Here is a 23,455-nt window from a genome sequence, read left to right as displayed (position 1 = left end):
GAAAATCAGATTCACCACTAAGAAAATGGATAACTTCAGGTACACTGTCTGACATTCACCCCACCCACCCAATAACTTTACTGAGAACTGGTATACTGAGCCACATAATTTCTAAGAGGTGGGGGTTTTCAAGTTATAATACCACATACAACATATTTCTTTCTCTTAGATTGCTCCTTCATTCTCAATGTTCATCACAGCACTGTTTACAATAGCTATGAAATGGAAGCAACCTAGATGTCCATCGGCAGACGAATGGTTAAGAAAGCTGTGGTACATACACACAATGGGATATTACTCAGCCATTAAAAAGAATACATTTGAATCAGTTCTAATGAGGTGGATGAAACTAGAGCCTATTACAGAGTGAAGTAAGTCAGAAAAACACCAATACAGTATATTAATGCATATATATGGAATTTAGAAAGATGGTAACAATGACCCTATACGCAAGACAGCAAAAGAGACACAGATGTAAAGAACAGACTTTTGGATTCTGTGGGAGAAGGCGAGGGTGAGATGATCTGAGAAATCAGCACTGAAACATGTATATACCACATGTGAAATAGATGACCAGTGCAAGTTCAATGTATGAAACAGGGCACCCAGAGCTGGTGCACTGGGATAACCCCGAGGGATGGGATGGGGAGGGAGGTTCACGATGGGGGACACACGTACATCCATGGCGGATTCATGTCAATGTATGGCAAAAACCACCATGATATTGTAAAGTAATTAGCCTCCAATTAAAATAAATAAATACATTAAAAAAAATTAAGGTTGTGTTTTCAGTGCACAGTTTTTTCACAATTTAGTATTAGAGTTTTTAGATTACTAATTATAATAAATATTGGGTACCGTTACTTTGACTGTAGTAGCAAGTCATTAGGAACATATTCAAAAATTTGTAACTCCTTTTGGGCAACTATCACTTGGCCATTTTAGTGTATCATACCTTTGTAGAAGATACCTTTGGTCTAAAAAAAGTTTTTGACATTATAAACTTCAATAGTTCCCATCCGTAGTATACAACCTGTAGTACATTAAAGTATAGTTCACCTGGGGGAAAAAAAAAGAAAAAAAAAAAATCTCAAAATCAGAAAATTGTAAAACAGAAGTACAGTAATATATATTGATAAAATCAACAACATAATAAAGGCTCAAGAACTAGTGAAAGAGAATACAGTAAATATACAGGCAGTAAGAAATCAAAATGCTAAAGTGAATTTTATTTTTAATGACTGTCAATTATCTACAGAGATACATTTTTCACATGAACTCAGTAATGTATTAGACAACACAGAAAAACCATACATTTGTGTACCTCTGTTTTGTTAAGAAAAATTGAACAATTCTCTTTGTGCAGTTTTTATACTGAAGATTAAAATTTTCCACACTTTCAGGCCTCCCTAGCAGTCCAGTGGTTAAGAACTGTGCCCTGCAATGGAGGGGACATCAGTTCCACTTCTGGTCCGGAAAGATCCCCCCACACGAGAGCAACCAAGCCGCCGCCGCACAGCAACTACTGAGCTCACACACTCTAAAGGCGGGGAGTACCCAACAAGAAGTCCACACACTGCCACCAGGGCGTAGCTCCCGCTCACCGCAACTAGAGAAAGCCTGCATGCAGCAAGGAAGACCCAGGGCAGCCAAAAATAAATAAATCAATTTTTTCCCCACACTTTAAATGTCAAAATTTCCTCAAAATTTCACATAACCAAAACAGCACCGTACAATGAATTCAGACTTATCACTGACTTTAGACAAAGACTTTATATTTTACTGTAAAGTTTTTCTATATTTGAACACGTCAAACGTTGGTTCTTATTTGAACACGTCATCAAGACATTTTTTTGGCAACACTCTTCTGAATGTCATAGTTCTTCAATGTTTATATAAACTGGCGAAAATTCAGCAATTTTAAGTTTGCCAGAAGGAAAGTCTTTTAAAGTCTAAAAACCTGTAAACTGAGCTTTATAGTTTGGAGACACACATAATTTATGTGTAAACACTTCCACACACTAGAAAGCAAATCATACAGACTCACATATTCTTCACGACTGGGAACGTCTCTGCTTTGCAGTTTCAAAGAGGTACATAAGTGGAAAAAGCACCTCTTTGAGTGAACATGGTTGGCAGGTCGAAATAAGAGAGACAGACTGTTGTCCTGGTCAGAATTCTAGTTGCCCTTTGAAAACAAGGCTGACAGTTATCTCCTTTAAAAAGTAGGCAACTGTCCTTGAGGATACCAGGTTCCTGAAATGAGATGTCAGCGGTAGAAAAGACCTTGAAGAGTCTTTCTAGCACACCCACCACCACCCTACACACTGCACTGGAGATAACTAAGCTGAAATATTTGTCCAAGGTCAGGCTGCTAGTCAGGCGAGAGCCAAGATGAACTCCCGTGCCTCTGCTCCAGGCCAGAGCTCAGCACCCCCACCCTCTCACCCCCAGATGGGATGGGCAGTTCAGGAGGAGGAGCCACGAGAGGCCGGGAGGCGTGAAAGCAGACATGGATTCGCGTCTCGAGGACATATATACACCACAGCCGCAGCAACGACAGCCTTACTTTCGGGTAGCTGCATCCCCTCATGGGCGGAGGGGAGCGGTGGAGCCCAGGCTCTGCTCCAGGTGGAAGGGAAGCCACCCGGCCCAGCCCGAGCTCAGCGCGGAAGCCTCTCAGAGGCCCCGCCCCCCGGGGACCTTCCAGATCTTTCGGCGCTTCCGCGACCCAGCCCGGAGGGCGGGGCCGCCAGAGGAGCGACTGTCTTAGGCATCCAGCGCACTGCCTGACTCGAAGCGCCGGCCCGACCGGTGGCGGTATCTCGGACCCTGCGATGGAAGCGTGTCCTCGAGGGCCGGGTAACCAACTGTGGGTGACGAGGCGACGGAGGTGGGTCTCGAGTGCCCCTCCAGGCCTCGAGTATCCCGAGCTGCTGGCGCTCGCCGCTGCCCGCCCCTGCCAGCCCCTCCCAGGAGTGTGTAGAGCGCGTGTGCAGAGGCGTGCGGAGCCAGCGCAGCGAGGACCATGTTGCTTCCGAACATCCTGCTCACCGGTCAGGGCGCGCGGTGGGGTGGTGGCGAGGGGCTGGGCTGGCCTGGGACGCCGAGTGCTCTGGGGCCTGGCCCGAAGGGGTTCGCTTAGTGTTCAGTGGGGAGGCTGGGCCAGGGCCGCGTGGCGGGGTTGTCGTCGTCAGGGCCTCGGGACCTGGCCCTCGCGGCGGTTTTGCGGGAGGCGGGGGGAGGGGACGACGAACGTTAATTTTGTTGGCGAGAGGTGGCCTTCTCGGGGAGGCGGAGACAGGTAGATAGGTCCAGCTCCCTTTTTTGGCAAGCTGCCTAATCTTTCTTAATCACGTTTTTGTTTGTAAAATGGCTGTTGCTTTACTTGGGTAGGGTTGTCTTTGGGTTGTTAGCTAAATAACATAAAGCAGTATCTGGCCCTTACTAGATCTGTTAATGATGGATGCCATTATTAGGTCTTAAGGCTTCTTGAGCTGCCTCTCATTTTTCCTTTGTTATCTGAGAGTCAGGTGAAAGGAGTCAGGTGTTTGTGCTGTGGGTGATTCATTTGTCATATACGCTGGCGGAGGTTGCCTCAGGGGCTTTTAAAATTTTAAGAACGGAAGGCATCGACTGAGCATCTCTGGTCGTTTCTTGTCCAGAGATGCTGTAAAATTCCTGGGATGATTGTGGGGTTTCTTCTGGGTCTTTGGATCCAAGCTCAAGGCGCCTGTTATGAATGCGGGGCCCTGAAATACCGCATAGTGACTTCAAGAATATAATTTCTAATTTAACTCTGAAAATGTTTAACTGTTAAATTGTGGTAGTTAATAGCATCACGGGACATTCATGTGAAAATCTAATGGGTGTAGATGCTGTTGCAATACAAAATTGAGGCGCTGTTTGTGGAAACAAAGCAGTTTTATCTTTTAACAAAACAAGCATACTGGCAGCACAGAAGTCTGAGAGCAGCAGATTAACGTCAACAAATTAAGCCTGCTCCTTAAGAGGAAGGTTTTACAACATCTTATTTGTTTGGGTCAGACAGTATCTTAGTTTAATATTAAACCATATCGTCAAAAATATAAATGTGATCATTTTATTGAAAACATGGTGAGTTTAGGATTCAAACTTGGTGTGTTACAGTGGACTGGAGGTTAAATGTTTTCCTTATAGGTAGACCTGAATTTATTCCTTTTATCTTTAATTATAATGACCAGATTTTATAATTTTGGCATTAAATCTGAACAGCTGAAAATTAAGGGTATGATTATTTATCGTGAAGCAGTATGAAAAAGGGAAGGTGAAGAACAATGTATAGTATTGCCATTTATGTAGAAGAAGGAAATATATGGTATGTGTATGTATTGATATATATGCATGCAATGTGTATGTATGTACACATTAAAACAAATGGTGGCAGTTTATTTGAGGTGGCTAATTTTATTCTGGGAATTTCCATGCTGGCAAACAGTCTGTGACTGGCATCAGATCACAAGCCCCACTCGCTCTGGTAAAATCAGATACACTGGGTAAAATTCTGATATCCAGCAGGCTTTGGGTAGTTCATTAGGTTATGGTGTGTGTTCGTATAGGATTGCTATTTAGGAAACTTTTCATTTCAGTTGTTGAGAACCTTAAGGGTAGATCAGTGGCAAAGTCTAATAAGTATTTCATGAACAGTATTTTTCTGTGGCTTGTCTTACAGGTACACCAGGGGTTGGAAAAACTACATTAGGCAAAGAACTTGCATCAAGATCAGGACTGAAATACATTAATGTGGGTGATTTAGCTCGAGAAGGTAAGGGACACTTTGGTGTTAGGTTTGTTTATTTAAAAAGTGAGAGAGAAGTAATGAAATATTAGCACTGTATTTGTGAGAAAGAAGAGAAAATGTTCCATGAAGGAATTTATGCTCTGTTGGGAACATAGAACATATTGTCTCATGCTGTGTCCTGGTTATTTTGACTGCTGCATCCCCTCTCCATTTGGCTAGCAGTTTTTGTGGACAGTAATAACTGGAACAGCTTCCATGAAGATAGGACCGTTTGAATATGAAGAAGAGTATTTTGAGTTGCGCTAAGCATATATGTATAGAGAGAAAGATAGTCTATGAGCTTACTGGAAGGACAGAATTTTGAACTCAGGTAGTAGGATATGGCTGTACTATGGTCTTAGATTAGTTTGATAGATGCATGCCTGCAAGCAACTGCACATATTTTTTTATTTTTTTTTGTTTGCACATATTTTAAAGTATATGTTTTTACCTGTTTTACCCTGGTTTTTCCCAGTCTTTGATCACTTCCATTATTTGTGTCTTCATCTTTTTATATTCTCTAACGGGTAGAAACTCCATAAATTTAAGTAAAGGGAACTTTAAATGTGTCTCATTAAAATTAAAAAGATTTAACATTTTTTAATTTCTATTTTTAAAAGCTTGTATTTAAAAATTTAAAAGTTCCTGACAGTTGCTACTAAAGTAACTATTTCACGTTTGATCTAATGTACATATTTTTTTCAAATGATCTAAAGTTTGATCACCAGATATCATGGAGTCTGGCAAGATGGCTTCTCCCAAGAGCATGCCGAAAGATGCACAGATGATGGCACAAATCCTGAAGGATATGGGGATTACAGAATATGAACCAAGAGTTATAAATCAGATGTTGGAGTTTGCCTTCCGATATGTGACCACAATTCTAGATGATGCAAAAATTTATTCAAGTCATGCTAAGAAAGCTACTGTTGATGCAGATGATGTGCGATTGGCAATCCAATGTCGTGCTGACCAGTCTTTTACCTCTCCTCCCCCAAGAGATTTTTTATTAGATATTGCAAGGCAAAGAAATCAAACCCCTTTGCCATTGATCAAGCCATACTCAGGTCCTAGATTGCCACCTGATAGGTATTGCTTGACTGCTCCAAATTATAGACTTAAGTCTTTACAAAAAAAGGCGTCTACTTCTGCAGGAAGAATAACAGTTCCACGGTTAAGTGTTGGCTCAGTTACTAGCAGACCGAGTACTCCCACGCTTGGCACACCAACCCCACAAGCCATGTCCGTCTCAACTAAAGTAGGGACTCCAGTGTCCCTCGCAGGGCAAAGGTTCACAGTACAGATGCCCACTTCACAATCCCCAGCTGTAAAAGCATCAATTCCTGCAACATCAGCAGTTCAGAATGTTCTAATTAATCCGTCATTAATTGGGTCCAAAAATATTCTTATTACTACTAACATGGTCTCATCACAAAATACTGCCAATGAAGCATCAAATGCATTGAAAAGAAAACGTGATGATGATGACGACGACGACGATGATGATGACGATGACTATGATAATTTGTAATCTAGCCTTGAAGCATGTAACATGTATACTTGGTTTTGAATCTATTGTACTGAGATTAAACATGCATGCTAGATGTTTCCATGTTGTATTCTAGAAAAAATAGTATTTAATGAGTAAATATGCTTACCATACTTTTCGATTGAGCTGTTCTGTTGGATTTTCTTTAATAGGATTAGCAATGGTTTCTCGTCAGCCTTTAAGTGTAAAAAATAAAGTTGCAATTCGTTCCTTTAATTGTTGGTACTTTGGCAGTTATGTTCTTAGATTTTTTTTTTTTTAATGCAGTTTTCCACCTCATCACCAACAGAAATAGCAGTTGGAAAAACTTGAAGTTGTTGCAGTCTACTCCTTACCACTAGAGTCACTTCTAGTGTTTTCACATGTTTAGATCATAGTATGATCTCTGGTGTATAAGTCACTCTTATGGGCCATTCTTTCAGATTGCTGAAGTATAACTATGTCTGCTTTTTAGAGAGACCACTTGGTCAGGACTTTTAGTTATAGTGAACCTTACCCATTTCGGCTTCCCTGGTGGCTCAGATGGTAAAAAAAAATCAGCCTGCAGTGCGGGAGATCTGTGTTTGATCTCTGGGTTGGGAAGATCCCCTGGAGAAGGGAATGGCTACCCACCCCAGTGTTCTTGCCTGGAGAATGCCATGGACAGAGGAGCCTGCCAGCTGCAGTCCATAGAGTCACAAAAAGTCAGACACGACTAAGTGACCAACACTTATCCATTTAGATTTACCTTTTTCAATTGCTGGAGTTTTTCTTAGATTCCATTTTTCTCTTCCTTTGGTTATATTTAAGGATCCTTGGTGTGTCTCTCAGTATCTCACTACTTAAAAATTTTAAGTTTTTTCCCAGTTTCCCTTTTTGCAGGTCAGTTATGTATCTTTGCTCATATTCTTGATACTATAAACTAGTATAATGCTTATATTTTTAATCCAGGTTTGGTGTTCAAATTATAGTTGATAAAACTTGGGTCTTTTATTTGCTACTGTGTGTAGCTTGTCATTCTGCATTTTATACCCATATGAAATTTGGTTTGTTCCTTTGCCTGTGCAACTTTACTGTTTTTGATAAGTGATTTCAGAGTCTCACGTGTGCTTATCACTAAGTCATGTCCGACTCTTTTGCAATCTGATCAACTGTAGCCCACCAGGCTCTTCTGTCCATGGGATTTTCCCAGCATAAATACTGGAGCAGGTTGCCATTTCCTCCTCTCAGAGTTACATACAGGGGTCAATTTCAGTCATGTCTTCTAGTTCTCACCCACTCAGTGTTCCTAAACTTAATGAAATTATAATCTGTTACGAATAGCACTGAGAGCAACAGTAGCACCAGACCAAGGATGATCCATAGTAAGACACTGTCCTCTTCACTGAGTCTGCTTACACCCAAACCATCTTAGTCATGTGCCTTGATGGTACCTGGTCTTGACCACTCTGTGTTTTATTGATGAGTTAGTTAATGAGATGGACTCTTATAAATGGGATGTTTTTCCTCCTATTATGCCAGATAAAGGATCTCTGGTCTGATTTAACATGTTAGATGATGTGCTTTATCAGATTTTTCAAAATGTACCAGATTTTTTTCCCCCACAGGTGCCATTTGAATATATCTGAAAATCTAACTAGGAGATAGTTTGAGATAGTTTGAGATTCAGCCACCTCATTTTTCCCCAAATGGTAATATGTTTTAAGGGAAACCATTCAATCTTTTACACAGCACTGCTTCTCAGGTGATTTTGTCCTTCGGGGGATATTCTGAGACATTTTTGCTTGTCACAACTAGAGTGGGAGGTTTTCTCCTGATCTCTAATGGGTAGATGCCAAGGATTCTGCTGAACATCCTGCAATTCACAGGATAGTCTCCATCTCCACAACAGAATTCAGTTCAGTCACTCAGCTGTGTTCGACTCTTTGACCCCATGAACTGCAGCGTGCTAGGCTCCTCTGTCCATCACCAACTCCCGGAGCTTACTCAGACTCATGTCCATAGAGTCGGTGATGACATCCAACCATCTCATCCTCTGCTGTCCCCTTCTCCCACCTTCAGTCATTCCCAGCATCAGGGTCTTTTCCAGTGAGTCAGTTCTTTGCATCAGGTGGCCAAAGTATTGGAGTTTCAGCTTCAGCATCAGTCCTTCCAATGAATAGTCAGGACTGATTTCCTTTAGGATGGACTGGTTGGATCTCTTTGGAGGCCAAGGGACTCTCAAGAGTCTTCTCCAACACCACCATTCAAAAGCATCAATTCTTCAGCACTCAGCTTTCTTTATAGTCCAATTCTCACATCCATACATGACTACTGGAAAAACCATAGGTTTGACTAGATGGACCTTTGTTGGCAAAGTAAATGTCTGCTTTTTAATGGCTGTCTAGGTTAGTCACAGGTTTTCTTCCAAGGAGCAAGTGTCTTTTAATTTCATGGCCAAGCTCAAAATGTCAGTAGTATTTCAGGTTTAGAAACCTGCTATAAGTCATGAGACCAAAACTGGTTTTAAATGAATGTGTCTAAATGGAGTTTATTGCCATCCTGGTAATCATGTCGAATTTCTTTATTATTTTTAAGAGACCATCTATGTTGCTTAGAACTAAAGCAGGAAAAATTAGGTGGGGAATTAAGCTTAATAAAACAATAGGGAGTTCTGAATGTGGAGGGACCAAGACTGCTTTTCTTACCCCTGTTCATTCAGTCTGCATTCCTCACTGTCCTTTCCCATGTGCAGTCATTTAATTACACTTGTTATTAGCACCCTTAATTTTTTTTGCCACTAGTTTATCAATCTTCAGCCTCTGTCCCTAACCCCAGCATGCTCATGCATCTAGATAGTAGACGCATTTCAAATACCTGGCCCTCAACACTTAAAATCTTGATGTGTTTCTAACCCAGGGGTTGAAGAGCTGCTGCTGGTTTTGTAGGAGCCACTAGCTAAAGAGTAGGCTGTAAATTCTGAAATATTTATTGTCTGGCCCTTTATAGAAAAAGCTTGCTGCCCCCACTCTAACCTCTGTATCTCATTTTTCCCCTCTCTTTAATCACCTGCCACTGGAAGACTTTGAAACTAACTTATCCCTTGTCCTCTCACCAACACTGCTATCCCAATCCTTTCATCTGATTCTCACCTTCCCACCATATACCTCTTTTCCTCTGTGATCTTGTAATCCTGCCTCTCCATCTAGTAATCTCATTGACTCAGAACTGGTCAGTTCTTTTTGCTGGTGACTCTTAGATTTATAATTAAAACTTAGCCCAATTTCTAGACATCTACTAGATGTAACCATCTGGATAGTTCTGGACATTTCCAAATTAATATTTAGATGCTCTGAAGTCATCCCTGACTGTCCACTCCTGATTGCTGTCCCGCCACACGTACAAATGCATTCACCTGCTACTCAGATGCACTTGGCTTCTAGTCTTGATAGTTTAAAAAATCCGTTTGATACCCCTATTCCATTCATAAGGCCGTTGATGCTGTGTCCCTGGTACCCATGAACCATCCTCAAGACCATTAGTGCTGAGTCTCAGTATCTCGTTGTTTAGTTGCCAAGTTGTGTCTGACTGTTTTTGTGACCCTGCAGACTGGAGCCCAGCAGGCTCCTCTGTCCATAGGTTTGTCCAGGCAAGAATTCTAGAATGAGTTGCCATTTCCTACTCCAGGGGATCTTCCCAACCCAGGGATTGAACCTGTGTCTCCTGAGTCTGCATTGGCAGTCTGGTCGTTTGAACACTGAGCCACCTGGGAACAAAGGATCATCTTGCCTACCTCTTTTTCCTTAGCTTCAAGTTTCCACTCAGAAGTTACCTCCTCAGGAAGCTTCCCCAAATATCCTGCTTATGTTCCTCACCTTAAAGATGCCCATCTTATTGTTCCCAAAGCACCATGATCTACAGCATTAAATATTACAATTTCCAGGGTATTTGTCTGTGATCTCCCATATTACTGTAAACTGTTGAAGGGAAGGACTGAGTTGGTCTTGGTGTTCAATTTGTTCACCATTATATCTTCATTTCCTCTGTAATTACTGGACATGGTGTTTGATAAATGTTTTTTGAAATGAATGTTGGAAAGCTTGGGTTACACTATTTTATTAAAATGTATTAACATGATTTTAAGAAATCCTGCATTTCAGCATTGCAATATGTAAAGACTTTTAATAATAAAGAATACTGCTATAGTTGTATTTTAGACAACATGTATTAAAAATTTTTTTACTAGTCTGGACTTAAAATATGAAGGAACATTTATCTACCCCATATTCCCACATAGTACAAAATCAGCAGTAGGTATTCTCCATTTTGTGGCATTGTAAAATATATATATAATATATATATAAAGTAATGTAAAAATAATGGAGAAATTTAACAACCTAATACTTTATTAAGTTTAGTTACATACTTCAGCCAGTTAGTAAACAAGATTTAGCTAATTCACTATTGTTGAGTATTTTAAAGCATCATTTATACTTTTTCCTGGTTAGAAATTCAGAGGTCAAGAAATCTCTGGACAGGACATTTTTCTTGAAAAAATTACAGATTTCCAGGGTGGGCCAGTGTGATGTTGCCTTAAGCCGGTTCCCATGGGTGTAGCGGTGCGATGACCTGTTTTGCTTCAACGACATTTAACTTGGATCCAATTACAGAAACTTATGGGATTCCTTACTTAGAGTACCTCGTCCACTGGCTGGAGTACCTCATTGTTACAGAGGCCCCTGGTGGAGAGCTAATGGGTTGTACCATGGGCAAAGCAGAAGGCTCAGTGGCAAGGGAAGAAGGGCATGGGCACATCACAGCTCTGTCGCCGGAATTTCGGTGCCATGGTTTGGCTGCTAAACTTATGGAGTTATTAGAGGAGATGTCAGAAAGAAAGGGTGTGTTTTTTGTTGATCTCTTTGTAAGTGTCTGACCCAGTTGCTGTTAAGATGTCCAAGCAGCTAGGCTACAGCACATACGCAATAGTCAGGCGTACTATTCAGCAAGCAATGGGGAGCCGGATGAGGACGCTTACAGTATGAGGAAAGCACCATCCAGGGACACTGAGAAGTCCGTCGTTACCTCTTCCTGTGAAGCCAGAAGACATTGAATAACCATGAACAGTGGTTCTTAGGTTGATGATGCTCCAGATAGTTAATGGACAATATTATTTTCATTAGATGATCTTGGAGCTCTATTAGGAGAAAAGGGGATCATTTAGCTCTTAAAGACCTCAAGAAAAAACAGGTTATTAACATTTTAAGTCATCTTTTCTACTAGCAATATTATACCTTCTAAAGCTGTTCACTGTAATAAAATCCAATCAAAAAAGGCAGCTAGGTCAGAAGGAATCATTCCACTGGCATGGCTCATAACATACTGTCTACAATATGCTCGGGGAAAAGCCTGCTCCAGTCCCCTAAATGCTGTGCCTGATGCTGCTGTATATACAGTTTTTTATTTTGTATTGAACTTAAGCTTTAAAAGCATATTTGAAATGCATGAATCTAAGATGTGTAATAAAATGTACTGTTGACTCTAAAAAATAATTACACATTTTCAGAGTCAATTTACTAAATACATAATGTAACAGTTATAAAAAGGCTCATTTAAATTTGCATCTCTTTAGTAGCTGGGAACTTCCAGCTTTTTTTCATGTATTGTTTACTAATTATCTTTTCCATTATGTGTGAATTGTTTTCTTGTTATTAAGTTACTTTTTTCAAGATATTTATATAATCTACATTTCAGTCCTTTGTCCTAGTATAAATATTTCTCCCTGCTATTTAAAAAAAAAATTCTTCAGAGATTTAACATTTTATTTATTTGAATCAGTTATTTTTTTCACAAACTCAAATGAATCATTCCTTTGTAAGTTTAGTTTTCCATTAGTTATCTTTGGAATGTAGTAATTAACTTTGTAATCCACCTAGAATTTGTGGTGTAAAGTAAGGGTTTAGATTATTTTCTGTATTGTTAACCAGTTTTCCCCACACCAAGACAGTTTAACTTTTTAGCAGGTAAGAGTTTCTGGTACCTGCACAGTCACCCAAGAAGTCAGAGGTCACACTCGGGTGCCAGAGAAGTGGTCCGTGTGCTGAGAATCGGTCCACAGACCCTCCCGGGAAGACAGTTAAAATTGCCTCTGTGCCTTCCACTAACCCTCAGGGACCACCCTTTTGTCACTTCAGAACTTATGCTCATTTTAAGCTTATTGCAACCTGTGCCAGATTATTAAGGGGAAGAGGTAGAAGACTATAGCATGCTTTTTGAGATGGCTAAAAGGATGATCTAAGTCGGCCTCTAGAGTACATACCTCCTAGGGGTTCAGGGTGAGGGTGGGATTGCTATGTCTCACCTCCTTAAGACACACTTCATTTGAAAGAAAACTAATTTACTGGAAAGTTTTTATGTTAGATTTAAATTTGCCTTCTTTATCCCTGCCCCCATCATTCTTGTTTTACCTTCTGAAATTTAACCCTTGGCTTTTGGGGATGCTGGAAATCTAGACGTTCAGGAGCATCTGTATACTGACTTTCCTTCCCCAAACCCCATGCGTATGTGACCTCAGTGACAGAGGATTCATGCCTGGGATCAAGCACCAGTTGTTGCTTTTAATGAGTTTTATATCCTTGGCCTAATAAGTTTGGAACCTAATCTGCTGTTAATGTATGTGTTTGTATCCGTCTCACCACCAATCTGTAGCTCAACAAAACTAATGTTTTCTTCTTATAGCAGCACAAATACCGAAGTTGGTTCTCTGTAGATGGTTTCAGCTTTGAAACCATCAATAGCTAAAGTGGTTGCAGATATACTGTTATCCAAATTTCCTTCTAGACAAAATTCTAATTTACCAGCATTGCTCATTATATTTGGTGTCCATGGGACACTGTTGTATTAATGCCCTCTCTTATCTCTAAAAAAGTAATTGAAAATTACTGAAAGTTACCAAGAGAAGACTACTTTAATATTCCAATGTAAATCTCTTTTAGGGCAGTTATATGATGGCTATGATGAAGAGTATGACTGTCCCATTTTAGATGAAGATAGAGTAAGTACAATTTTGTTAATAAAGTATACATTTAAAAAATTTAATAGGAGAGTTGACCTCAGGTTTTTTTTTAATTGATTGCATACTGAGGTGATAATATTTTTTAGCTTATTTATTATTTTTTGACCTCAGTTTTTAAAAGAGTATTCATCTTTATTTTTTCCCTTTCTTACAGGTAGTTGATGAATTAGAAAACCAGATGAGTGAAGGTGGAGTTATTGTTGATTACCATGGCTGTGATTTCTTCCCTGAACGCTGGTTTCATATAGTATTTGTGCTGAAAACAGATAACAGTATTTTGTACAAAAGACTTGAAAATAGGTAAGAAAGGAAAAACATTAAATTCTTAAAGTATGGTATAAACTTTTACGCAGATTCCTGAAGCTGGCAAATACTAACATCAAAAATGTTCTGTTTGAAAATGTGACTACTTTGTATTTTGTTCCCATCATAAGCCAAGTCTGTATAGACCAACATTCTGAACTTAAGAGAAAAAGATGCATTTGTAAAACACAAGCAGTAATTTCTGAGTAAATGAAGAGCCTAACTGGCAGTCTGATTCAGTAAAATGTACTGAATAGCAACGCTATTTAGTCATGCTTTTCCTAATGTAATGCTTCTCTAGGAAAACAGCCAAGACAACAGCATATTCTTTGCTATGGAATGGACATTACCCACTTAAATCATCCTCACAACAGAAATGAGGACACTTAGAAAAACTCACAAGATAAATTAACCTTTCACAATATATTTGAGTTCTTCCTTTCCAAGAGAGCATCAGGCTTAATCCAGAAAAACCAGAAAAGCAAAGTTTTATGGAAAACATTTACCTACTGTCTCGATTCACGCTGTGGCAAAGGGGGAATTTTAAAGGAATTTAGAGAGAAGTTTCTGGAAGGAAAATTCCACAAGTTTGTCTAACTAAGGTCAGGTTCAGAATTTGGGTCTCAGTGTCATAGTCAGCTCTGACTGAACACCACTGCATTGTGTGTGTGTGTGTGTGTGTGTGTGTGTGAGTCGCACTCTTTGCGACCCCATGGACTGTGGCCTGCCAGGCTCCCTCTGTCCAAGGAATTCACCAGGGAAGAAGACTGGAGTGGGTTGACATTTCCTTCTCCAAGGGATCTTCCCAACCCAGGGATCAAACCTGGGTGTCCTGCATTGCAGGCAGATTCTTTGCCATCTGAGACACAAGGGAAGTCAATCCTTGCACAAAAATATATAGTATGAAATATACAGGGAAAGTTAGGTGGGAATAATACCTGAAGCTTTCATCATCTTTCTTTAGGCAGGAAAAGCCATTAAGAATATTTGAACAGAGAAGTAATAGAGACAATATGGTAAATATGCCTTTTCTCAAAAACCATTTAACATTTTTATTCAAAATTAAAATTTTATGTAAATAAAGATTAAAGTATGAGAAAGGCAGTCTTGTTTTTAACCATTGAAAAAATTAATCAATAATTTTTTTTAATGAAAAAACCTATTTAAAGAAAAAACCTTGTTGAAATAAATTCACATACCACATGAATTGTACAACCCATTTGAAGCATACACTTCAGTGGTTTTCAGTGTATTCACAGAGTTGTATATCCCCTATTATAACCAATTTTTTACAATGTTCACCACCTCCCCACCTCAGAAAAACCCATACCCATTAGCGGTCACTCCCCATCTCCCCTCAGTCCCCAGTCCCAGGCAACAAGTCATTTACTTTCTTTCTCTGTGGATTTGCCTATTCAGGACTTTTTATATAAATGAAATCACACAAAATGTGATCTTTTGTGTCTGGCTTCTTTTATTTAGCATAATGTTTTCAAGGTTCATCTGTATTGTAGCATGTACCGGTACTTCTTTTCTTTTTATTGCCAAATAATATTCCATTATATGGATATACCACATTTTATTTATCTGTTTATCAGATTATAGACATTGGGGTTGTTATAACTTTTTGCCAATTATGAATAATGCTGCTGTGAACATTCATGCATGTGTTTTTCTGTGAACATTATGCATTCATTCATTTATCTTGGTTATTGAAGTTTCTCTAGGAATAGGGTTTCTGGGTCACATGTTAAATAGCTATGTATAACTTTCTGAGAAACTCAGACATTTTCCACAGTGACTGCACCACTTTACATTCCCAGGAATAGTGTATGAAGCCTCCAGTATTTTCACATCCTTGTTATTATCTTTGATTGTAGCCATCCTAGTGGATGTGAAGTAGTATCACATTGTACTTTTCATTTGCATTTCCTTGATAGCTAATGATATTGAGTGCCTTTTCATGTACTTATGGGCCATTTGTGTATCTTTTGGAAAAATATCTATTTAGACCTTTTGCCCAATTTTTAATTGGATTATTTGGTCTTTTTTACTAAGCTGTAAGATTTTTTTATGTATTTTAGATATAAGTCCCTTATCAGATATAAGATTTGCAAAAACTTTCTCCCACTCTATGGGCTGTCTTTTCATAAAGTTAATTACCTTTTGAGTAGTTCAATCTAATTTTGGTTGTTACAAAATTGGATTAATTTGAGTCTGAATTTTCCTTACTCATTTCACTAGCTAGTTGGATAATATATCTTCCTAAAGATTATACAAGTTATTGGGGAAGGAGGCAGAAGGGGGGATCGGGATGGGGAACACATGTAAATCCATGGCTGATTCATGTCAGTGTATGACAAAAACCACTACAATATTGTAAAGTAATTAGCCTCCAACTAATAAAATAAATGAAAAAGATTATACAAGTTAATTTTTTCAGTGTCTTTGGAACTGGTAAACTACAGATACATCTGTGTGATATAGTACCCAATTAGTATATGATATTCTTTATCATGTGCATTTTATTTTATTATATGCATTTATTTGTTATATCTGTCTATATCTTAATTCCTCTAACTTTTAAAATTTAGAACCATAACTATAGACTATTTGTCTCATAGCTGGGCATCTGGCTTGAGGTAAGTAGATGTTTGCTAATTGAATGGCTGACAAATTGGAGGGGGAGGAATGCCAACCTATTATTTCCAGGTAAAGAGACTAAGGAGTATTTTTGTGTGATTTTTCATGTGTTCAAAAAGTGTATAGGTTCAGAAGTGTCCAGTTTCTAATTTGTTCCTAAAATTAGTTAATGCCATTCAGATTATCTCCTCTTTGCCTTTTAGGGGTTATAATGAGAAGAAGCTACAAGATAATGTTCAGTGTGAAATTTTTCAAGTTCTTCATGAAGAAGCCTTAGCATCCTACAAGGAAGAAATAGTGCATCAACTGCCAAGCAATAAACCAGAAGATCTAGAGGATAATATCAGTCAGATACTGAAATGGATTGAGCAGTGGGTCAAAGATCACAGTTCTTAACAAGAATGGCCACTGCACAATCACTCTTGATATCTCTCTGCTGATGTCACATAAATTATTCAGTTATCAATAAAACTTTCTTATTGAAATTGTGCTGTTAGACTAGGAGGTGGATAGTATAAAGGTTTATGTTTGGGTTTTTTTCTCTATGAGAAAGCTAAACTCGAATATAATGAATAATACTATTAAGGATTGAGAGTTAAAACTGTAAAAGTTTATTACATGAGAAAATCAAGATGATCTCTTAAAATAAAACACAGCTTAAAGATAAAGCATCAATTTTCCATTTTTCTTTCTTTAAAAAAAAAAGGGAGATGGTAATACTTGCACTCTGTATAGAATTCAAAATGTTCAAAAGCATATATGGTGCCCAACTTAAAATGGTTCAGCTTAGGATGTTTTGACTTTATGATGGAGCAAAAGCAAGAACATACACACTAGAAATTGATAGCTTATAGTAAATGATGTCTGATTCATGATCTCCAAAGAAGATTTAGCTTCGGGACCAGGGACCAGGCTTGATCACTCAAGAGCTTTTATGTAGCAGAGTGTTAGTAAAGTATCAAAAGGACAGAGAGATTCTGACTCCCGACATCAGAAGGGGGTAGAGAGTGCCCCCCTGCTAGTCTAAGCAAGGGAGTTACATACTTTAAAATTAGTTCTTACAATAAATCAAAAGAATGTCTCAAGGTTGTAAAGATCTTACTAGACAGCTCCCATAATTTACATTTTAAGGTAACAGGATTAGCCAGAAGATTTTCAAGGAGAAACTGTCCTCAAGCTGGATACATTGTTGTTATATAATCCTTAGTAAGTAACTAAGTGTTAGCCACTCAGTCCTGCAGACTCTTCCGGATCCCATGGACTGCAGCCCACCAGGCTCCTTTGTCCATGAGATTTTCACTAAGGAATGTAGAAAAAAAGTTTTTCCATTCCTCCTCCTTGAGAATTCCAGACTCTCCTCTTCAGGAGCCCCAGATCCCTCTTTTCCTCAGGGACCCTGGACTTACTATCAACCTACCCAGGAATTGACTCTCTCAAAATCATGCTTTGAATTTTTATCTTTTCCTGGGCTAGCGATCTGCATGCAGCCTGTTACCTGTGATGGTGGGGAGTGGGGTGGCTGCAGCTCCCAGTCAGCCAGGTGATAATGAGGGTAAACAACTGAAAAAACTTTTCCACCATTCTGTACCATGCAACTGTTCTTTTAACTTTCAGTTCAGTAGTCAATAAATTACGAGACAGTTAACACTTTATTATAAAATACGCTTTATGTTAAGATGATTTTGCCCAATTGTAAGTTAATGTAAGTATTCTGAGCATATTTAAGCTAGGCTAGGATGGGAGCTTCCCTGGTCGTCCAGTGGTTAGGACTCCGAGCTTCCACTGCTAGGCATGTGGGTTCACCCCTGGTTGCAGAACTAGGATCTCACATTCCACAGTGTGTGGGGGGAAAAAAGGTAGGCTAGGCTAAGCTGTGATGTTTGGTAGGTCAGGTGTATTAAGCACATTTTTGACTTAGGATATTTTCAACTTACAAAAGATTTATCAGGCTGTAACCCCAGCATAAGTCGAGGAAGATCTGTAAGCTTCCCTTTCAGGCCACCCTGTTCTTTAGTCACTGCTGGATTACCTCCCTTTAGGAAAGAATGTTACTGGTTTGGATGTGTGTGTGCTTTTTTTAAGCATATGATAGCATACCATGCAAACTGTTCTGTCATTTTTTTTCATTTAATTTATTTTAGATATTATACCATCTTAGAACATACAGACCTTTCTATTCTTTATTAAGCTGTAATTCACATATCATAAAATCCCCTATTTTAAAGTGTACAGTCCATTTTAAAAACTGTATTCACAAGATTGTGCAACTACCCCATTCTGTAACACTTTAATCACCCCAACCAAAAGACATCCCATACCTATTAGCAGTCACTTCCCATTCTTCCCTTCTCCTCAGCTCAGTTGTGTCCGACTCTGCAACCCCATGAATCGCAGCACGCCAGGCGTCCCTGTCCATCACCAACTCCCAGAGTTTACTCAAACTCATGTCCATTGAGTCGGTGATGCCATCCAGCCATCTCATCCTCTGTCGTCCCCTTCTCCTCCTGCCCCCAATCCCTCCCAGCATCAGGGTCTTTTCCAACAAGTCAACTCTTCGCATGAGGTGGCCAAAGTATTGGAGTTTCAGCTTCAGCATCAGTCCTTCCAATGAACACCCAGGACTGATCTCCTTTAGGACGGACTGGTTGGATTTCCTTGCAGTCCAAGGAACTCTCAAGAGTCTTCTCCAACACCATAGTTAAAAAGCATCAATTTTTTGGCATTCAGCTTTCTTCACAGTCCAACTCTCACACATCCATACATGACTACTGAAAAAACCATAGCCTTGACCAGACGGACCTTTGTCGTCAAAGTAATGTCTCTGCTTTTTAATATGCTATCTAGGTTGGTCATAAGTTTGCTTCCAAGGAGTAAGCGTCTTTTAATTTCATGGCTGCAGTCACCATCTGCAGTGATTTTGGAGCCCCCAAAAATAAAGTCTGACACTGTTTTCACTGTTTCCCCATCTATTTCCCATGAGGTGATGGGACCAGATACCATGATATTAGTTTTCTGAATGTTGAGCTTTAAGCCAAATTTTTCACTCTCCTCTTTGACTTTCATCAAGAGGCTTTTTAGTTCCTCTTCACTTTCTGCCATAAGGGTGGTGTCATCTGCATATCTGAGGTTATTGGTATTTCTCCCGGCAACCTTGATTCCAACTTGTGCTTCTTCCAGCTCAGTGTTTCTCATGATGTACTCTGCATGTAAGTTAAATAAGCAGGGTGACAATATACCGCCTTGACGTACTTCTTTTCCTATTTGGAACCAGTCTATTGTTCCATGTCCAGTTCTAACTGTTGTGGCTCCCTTCTCCTAGCCCCTTGCTATCACTAGTCCACTTTGTTGCTATAGATTTGCATATTCTGGAGATTTTATATAAATAGAATCATACAATATGTGGTTTTTCGTATCTGTCTTCTTCCACTTAGTATAGTGTTTTCATGACCATCCATGTTGAAGCCTTAATGAGTACCTCATTCCTTAATATGGTTGAATAATATTCCACTGTATGGCTGGTCCACATTTCGTTTATCTATTCCATCAGCAGCATAGTATCCATTTTGGGTATTATGTTTTAGGAACATTAGTGCACATGTTTTTGTGTGGATGTATGTTTTCAGCTCTCTCGGATATAGCAAAGAGGGAGATTGCTAGGTCATACTGCGACTGAGTTTAGCATTTTGAGGATATGCCAAAATGTTTTCCAAAGTGGTTGCATTACTTTATATTCTCACCATCCATGTGTTGGGGACCTAATTCTCCATATCTTTGCCAACCTTGCTACTGTTCAGCTAATAGCCATCCTATAGATACACAGCCATAGCTTCATTTTGGTTTTGATACATTTCTCTAATGACCAGTGATGTTGAGTATCTTTCCATGTGTTAGTCATTTGTATATCTTCCTTTGGATCCCTAATACTTTTTTGTTTGTTTTGGCCAATCCATGTGGCTTGTGGGATCTTAGTTCCCCGACCAGGGATCGAACCCACTCATGCCCCATGCAGTGGAAGCATGGAGTCCTAACCACTGGACCACCAGGGAATTCCCACTAATCTGTTTCGAAAAGACAATATTTTTTTCACTAGGATTCACTAAATTCTCTTGTCAAGTGATTGCTACTAATTATCCATCCTAACACTAACATTGTCTCATAATAAGATGTTCCTTTAACAAAGGAGATAATGAAATCTAATATAGAACTATATACATTATAAGACTCTTAAAAATATAAATATGCTTATTAATTTCAGGACAAGATTTTCATGTAATGCTTTCATGACAATGTTTTAACATTTATAGTTGTTTGAAAAAAAAAAGTCTTAAAAATAAACCTACTTATTGTTTGTCTCTGGTTTTGTCCAAACCTACTTGTAACTTTTTGTTTAAATAGGCAGGGTGATGTAAACCAAACTTAAGGAGATAAAAGTGTGGCAAATTTTTAATCATTTTGTATTTCTGTGAATGAGAGTTCTTAACATGATTTATTCAGTTTCTCAAAAGTGTCCTGGGACTTCCCTTGTGGTCCAGTAGTTAAGACTCTGTGCTTCCACTGCAGGGAGCACAGGTTTGAAAGTGTCTTAATAAGCTTTGACATGTGCATAAACAGTCATTTTTCCCCCTTATGCCCTTCTTGGTATATTTTTATTTTTGTGGACTTTGAAATAAGGTATTGGCCTTAGTGGGGCTATATTTTTTCTGCATTCTAAGCATGTCCTACCACCAGTGCCTAACAACATTTGAATTTGTGCTTAACACAAGAGTCAAATCTGCAGAGAACTATTTATTCTTTCCAGTTGAGTGGGGAGAGGGCAAGGTGGAAAAAACACTTGTCTTGGGGGACTTCCCTGGCAGTCCAGTGGTTAAAACTCTGAGCTTCCACTACGGGGGCCATGTGTTTGATCCTTGGTCGTGGAGCTAAGATCCCAATGGCACAGCCAAAAAACAAAACCCTGTTCTTAATAACTCTGGTTGCTGTACATGTGAAAAACAAGATCATGGAAATTATACCTATGCTTTTACTAAAGATTTAGCTCCTTAATCCTTTCGATGATATAAATTCCTTTGACAGTCATGTAAGCTATGAACCCACTTCCTTCAAGGAAATAAAGATCTACATACCAACAAAATGTTATATTTTTAAAAGATTTACAGATCCCTAAAATCCATCCAGAGGTTTATTTTTTAAGGAGTTTATTTTTATGGAAGGGGAGATTAGAAAAATATAATTTGTTAAGTGAGACTAGTGAATAAAAAGCAAATTGGTCATCCTGGAAGTCCTAGGCAGTTCATTAAGCAAGAAAATAAAAGATGTAGAGAGCTTAAAGGAATAAATGAACTATTCTCAGTTAGCATTGTTTATGCAGAAATTCCAAAGAGAATCCACACAGAAGCTACTTGAATAAGTCACATTAGTAAGGTCACAGGATACAAGACCAATACAGAAAAGACAATGCATTTCCATACAGTAATGACAAACAATTGGAAATTAAAACAACAATACCATAATTTTTAAAAGCATTACATACTTGAGGTCTAAATCTAACAAAATATGTGCAACCTCTGCATGCAGAAAACTAAAATGAGAAATCAAAAGACATCCAAATAGGTGGATATACCACGTTTGTGGACTTCCCAGGCGGTGTTAGTGGTAAAGAACCCACTTGCCAATACAGGAGACGTGTCCAGATGCCCCGGAGGAGGGTATGGAAACCCAGTCTAGTATTCTTGCCTGGAGAATCCCATGAACAGAGAAGCCTGGAGGGCTACAGTCCATAGGCTCATAAACAGTTGGACACGACTAACCCAACTTAGCATGCACACACCGTGTTCATGAATTTCAAGACTCAGTATTATTAATATGTCAGTTTTCTCCAAATTGATGTATAAATTAAATTCCAACACATTTTTAAAATAAAAACTGATAAGCTAAATCTAAAATTTATATTCTAGAAACTAGAATAACCAGACAATGATGAAGAAGAACCAAGTCGGAAGACTTAAAGTAACTGATTTCAAGATTTGCTGTAAAGAGTAAAGTCAGTCAGTGTGGTATTAGTGGAGGGATGAACACATACAATGTGATCTCAGGTGACCTCAGACTGCAGCAGCTTGAAGCAGGATTTAGATTCCCTGGCCAGAGACTGAAAGTCAGGCTCTGGGAGTAAGAGTACTGAATCCTAGTCACTAGACCACCAGGAACCTGTGACTAGTGACAAGGCCCTGGCCCATCACCTGTGTAGAAATGAATTCCCACGGAGAGACCTAAAGTAGTGAAACAGCTGTTTATAGGAGGATAAGGTATGTGTGGATAGACAGGGGGGAGGGCTCAGAGAGTCTTGCCCTCGTGGTAGGGCCCACCCACGTGTGCGCATGCACCTCTTAACCAAGACAGATTCTAAAGACAGGCCCATGGATAGGTCCACATCACCCACTACAGGGTGGCATGCGTGTGTGCTCAGTCGCGTCTGATTCTTGGCGATTCTATGGAGCGTAGTCCGCCAGGCTCCTCTGTTCATGGGATTTCCCAGGTAAGAATGCTGGAGTGGGTTGTCATTTCCTCCTCCAGGGGATCTTCCTGACCCAGAGACTGAACTCGCGTCTCTTGCGTTGACAGGCAGATTCTTTACCACTGAGCCACCTGGGAAGCCCTTGTCGGGTATTAGGAAATACCAAAATCATTGCACCAGGTGAGGAAGCTAATGACTGGCATTTTGGGTGGGGTTGAAGGGAGGTAGGGTCTTTCTCAGGAAATTCACAGGAATGGATCTCCTCAGTAGCAGTTCTCCCCCTGTCCTCTGGTTTCCTCCCACTGCCTAGCCTTCGCCCTGGCAGTTCCTTTGGCGGGCAAGTTCTCCTCATTCCTCGGCTCTGAAACCCTTCTTTTCGAAAGCCCCGCTACAGCTCAGCTCCATCCTTCTCTTGAGCGACTCCTAGAGGCTAAAGGTTTGAACCAGTTCATTTTACTTTCATTGACGCGCACACGGCCTCGTCGTTTCTCGAGGTCTCGAGCTATTATTTATAACTCGGTTGCGCTGTATCTGGGGACATTATGTGTGTCCCAGTCGCACAGGGCTCCTAGTCCCCGCATCCTACCCAGGAGAGCTCAG

General features: G+C 39.6%; 3 protein-coding genes and 1 pseudogene across 7 annotated transcripts in view; 3 read left to right on the top strand and 1 right to left on the bottom strand.

The window, feature by feature from the left end:
* The window catches only part of RAD17 (RAD17 checkpoint clamp loader component), a 34,328-nt gene extending 31,617 nt beyond the window's left edge, over window positions 1-2,711 (bottom strand). Inside the window, exons 1-4 of one of the 5 annotated variants that reach the window (XM_070476783.1) lie at window positions 2,570-2,701; window positions 2,048-2,256; window positions 1,325-1,438; window positions 956-1,059 (exon numbers count right to left, since the gene is read on the bottom strand). In XM_070476783.1, the coding sequence (XP_070332884.1) occupies window positions 956-997 (42 nt within the window). In that variant the 5' untranslated portion in view covers window positions 998-1,059; window positions 1,325-1,438; window positions 2,048-2,256; window positions 2,570-2,701. Of the gene's footprint in view, window positions 1-955; window positions 1,060-1,324; window positions 1,439-2,047; window positions 2,257-2,569 lie in introns of all 5 variants that reach the window. The other 4 variants (XM_070476784.1, XM_070476785.1, XM_070476786.1 and 1 more) reach the window with 4 other exon arrangements.
* A 188-nt stretch (window positions 2,712-2,899) lies between these two features.
* On the top strand, window positions 2,900-16,829 carry AK6 (adenylate kinase 6). Its single transcript, XM_020889909.2, has 5 exons — window positions 2,900-3,056; window positions 4,712-4,804; window positions 13,319-13,377; window positions 13,553-13,698; window positions 16,548-16,829. The coding sequence occupies exons 1-5, from the start codon at window positions 3,029-3,031 to the stop codon at window positions 16,738-16,740; spliced, it is 519 nt and encodes a 172-aa protein (XP_020745568.1). The 5' UTR covers window positions 2,900-3,028; the 3' UTR covers window positions 16,741-16,829.
* Window positions 4,715-6,584, top strand: TAF9 (TATA-box binding protein associated factor 9). The gene is made up of 2 exons (XM_020889888.2): window positions 4,715-4,804; window positions 5,536-6,584. The coding sequence occupies exon 2, from the start codon at window positions 5,553-5,555 to the stop codon at window positions 6,348-6,350; it is 798 nt and encodes a 265-aa protein (XP_020745547.1). The 5' UTR covers window positions 4,715-4,804; window positions 5,536-5,552; the 3' UTR covers window positions 6,351-6,584.
* Window positions 6,673-13,312, top strand: LOC110135081 (N-alpha-acetyltransferase 20 pseudogene; annotated as a pseudogene).
* Window positions 16,830-23,455: the final 6,626 nt, after the last annotated feature.

This window comes from Odocoileus virginianus, chromosome 14 (genome assembly GCF_023699985.2).
Source record: "Odocoileus virginianus isolate 20LAN1187 ecotype Illinois chromosome 14, Ovbor_1.2, whole genome shotgun sequence".
Classification (NCBI taxonomy): domain Eukaryota; kingdom Metazoa; phylum Chordata; class Mammalia; order Artiodactyla; family Cervidae; genus Odocoileus; species Odocoileus virginianus.
This window is presented reverse-complemented; position numbering and strand designations above follow the sequence as displayed.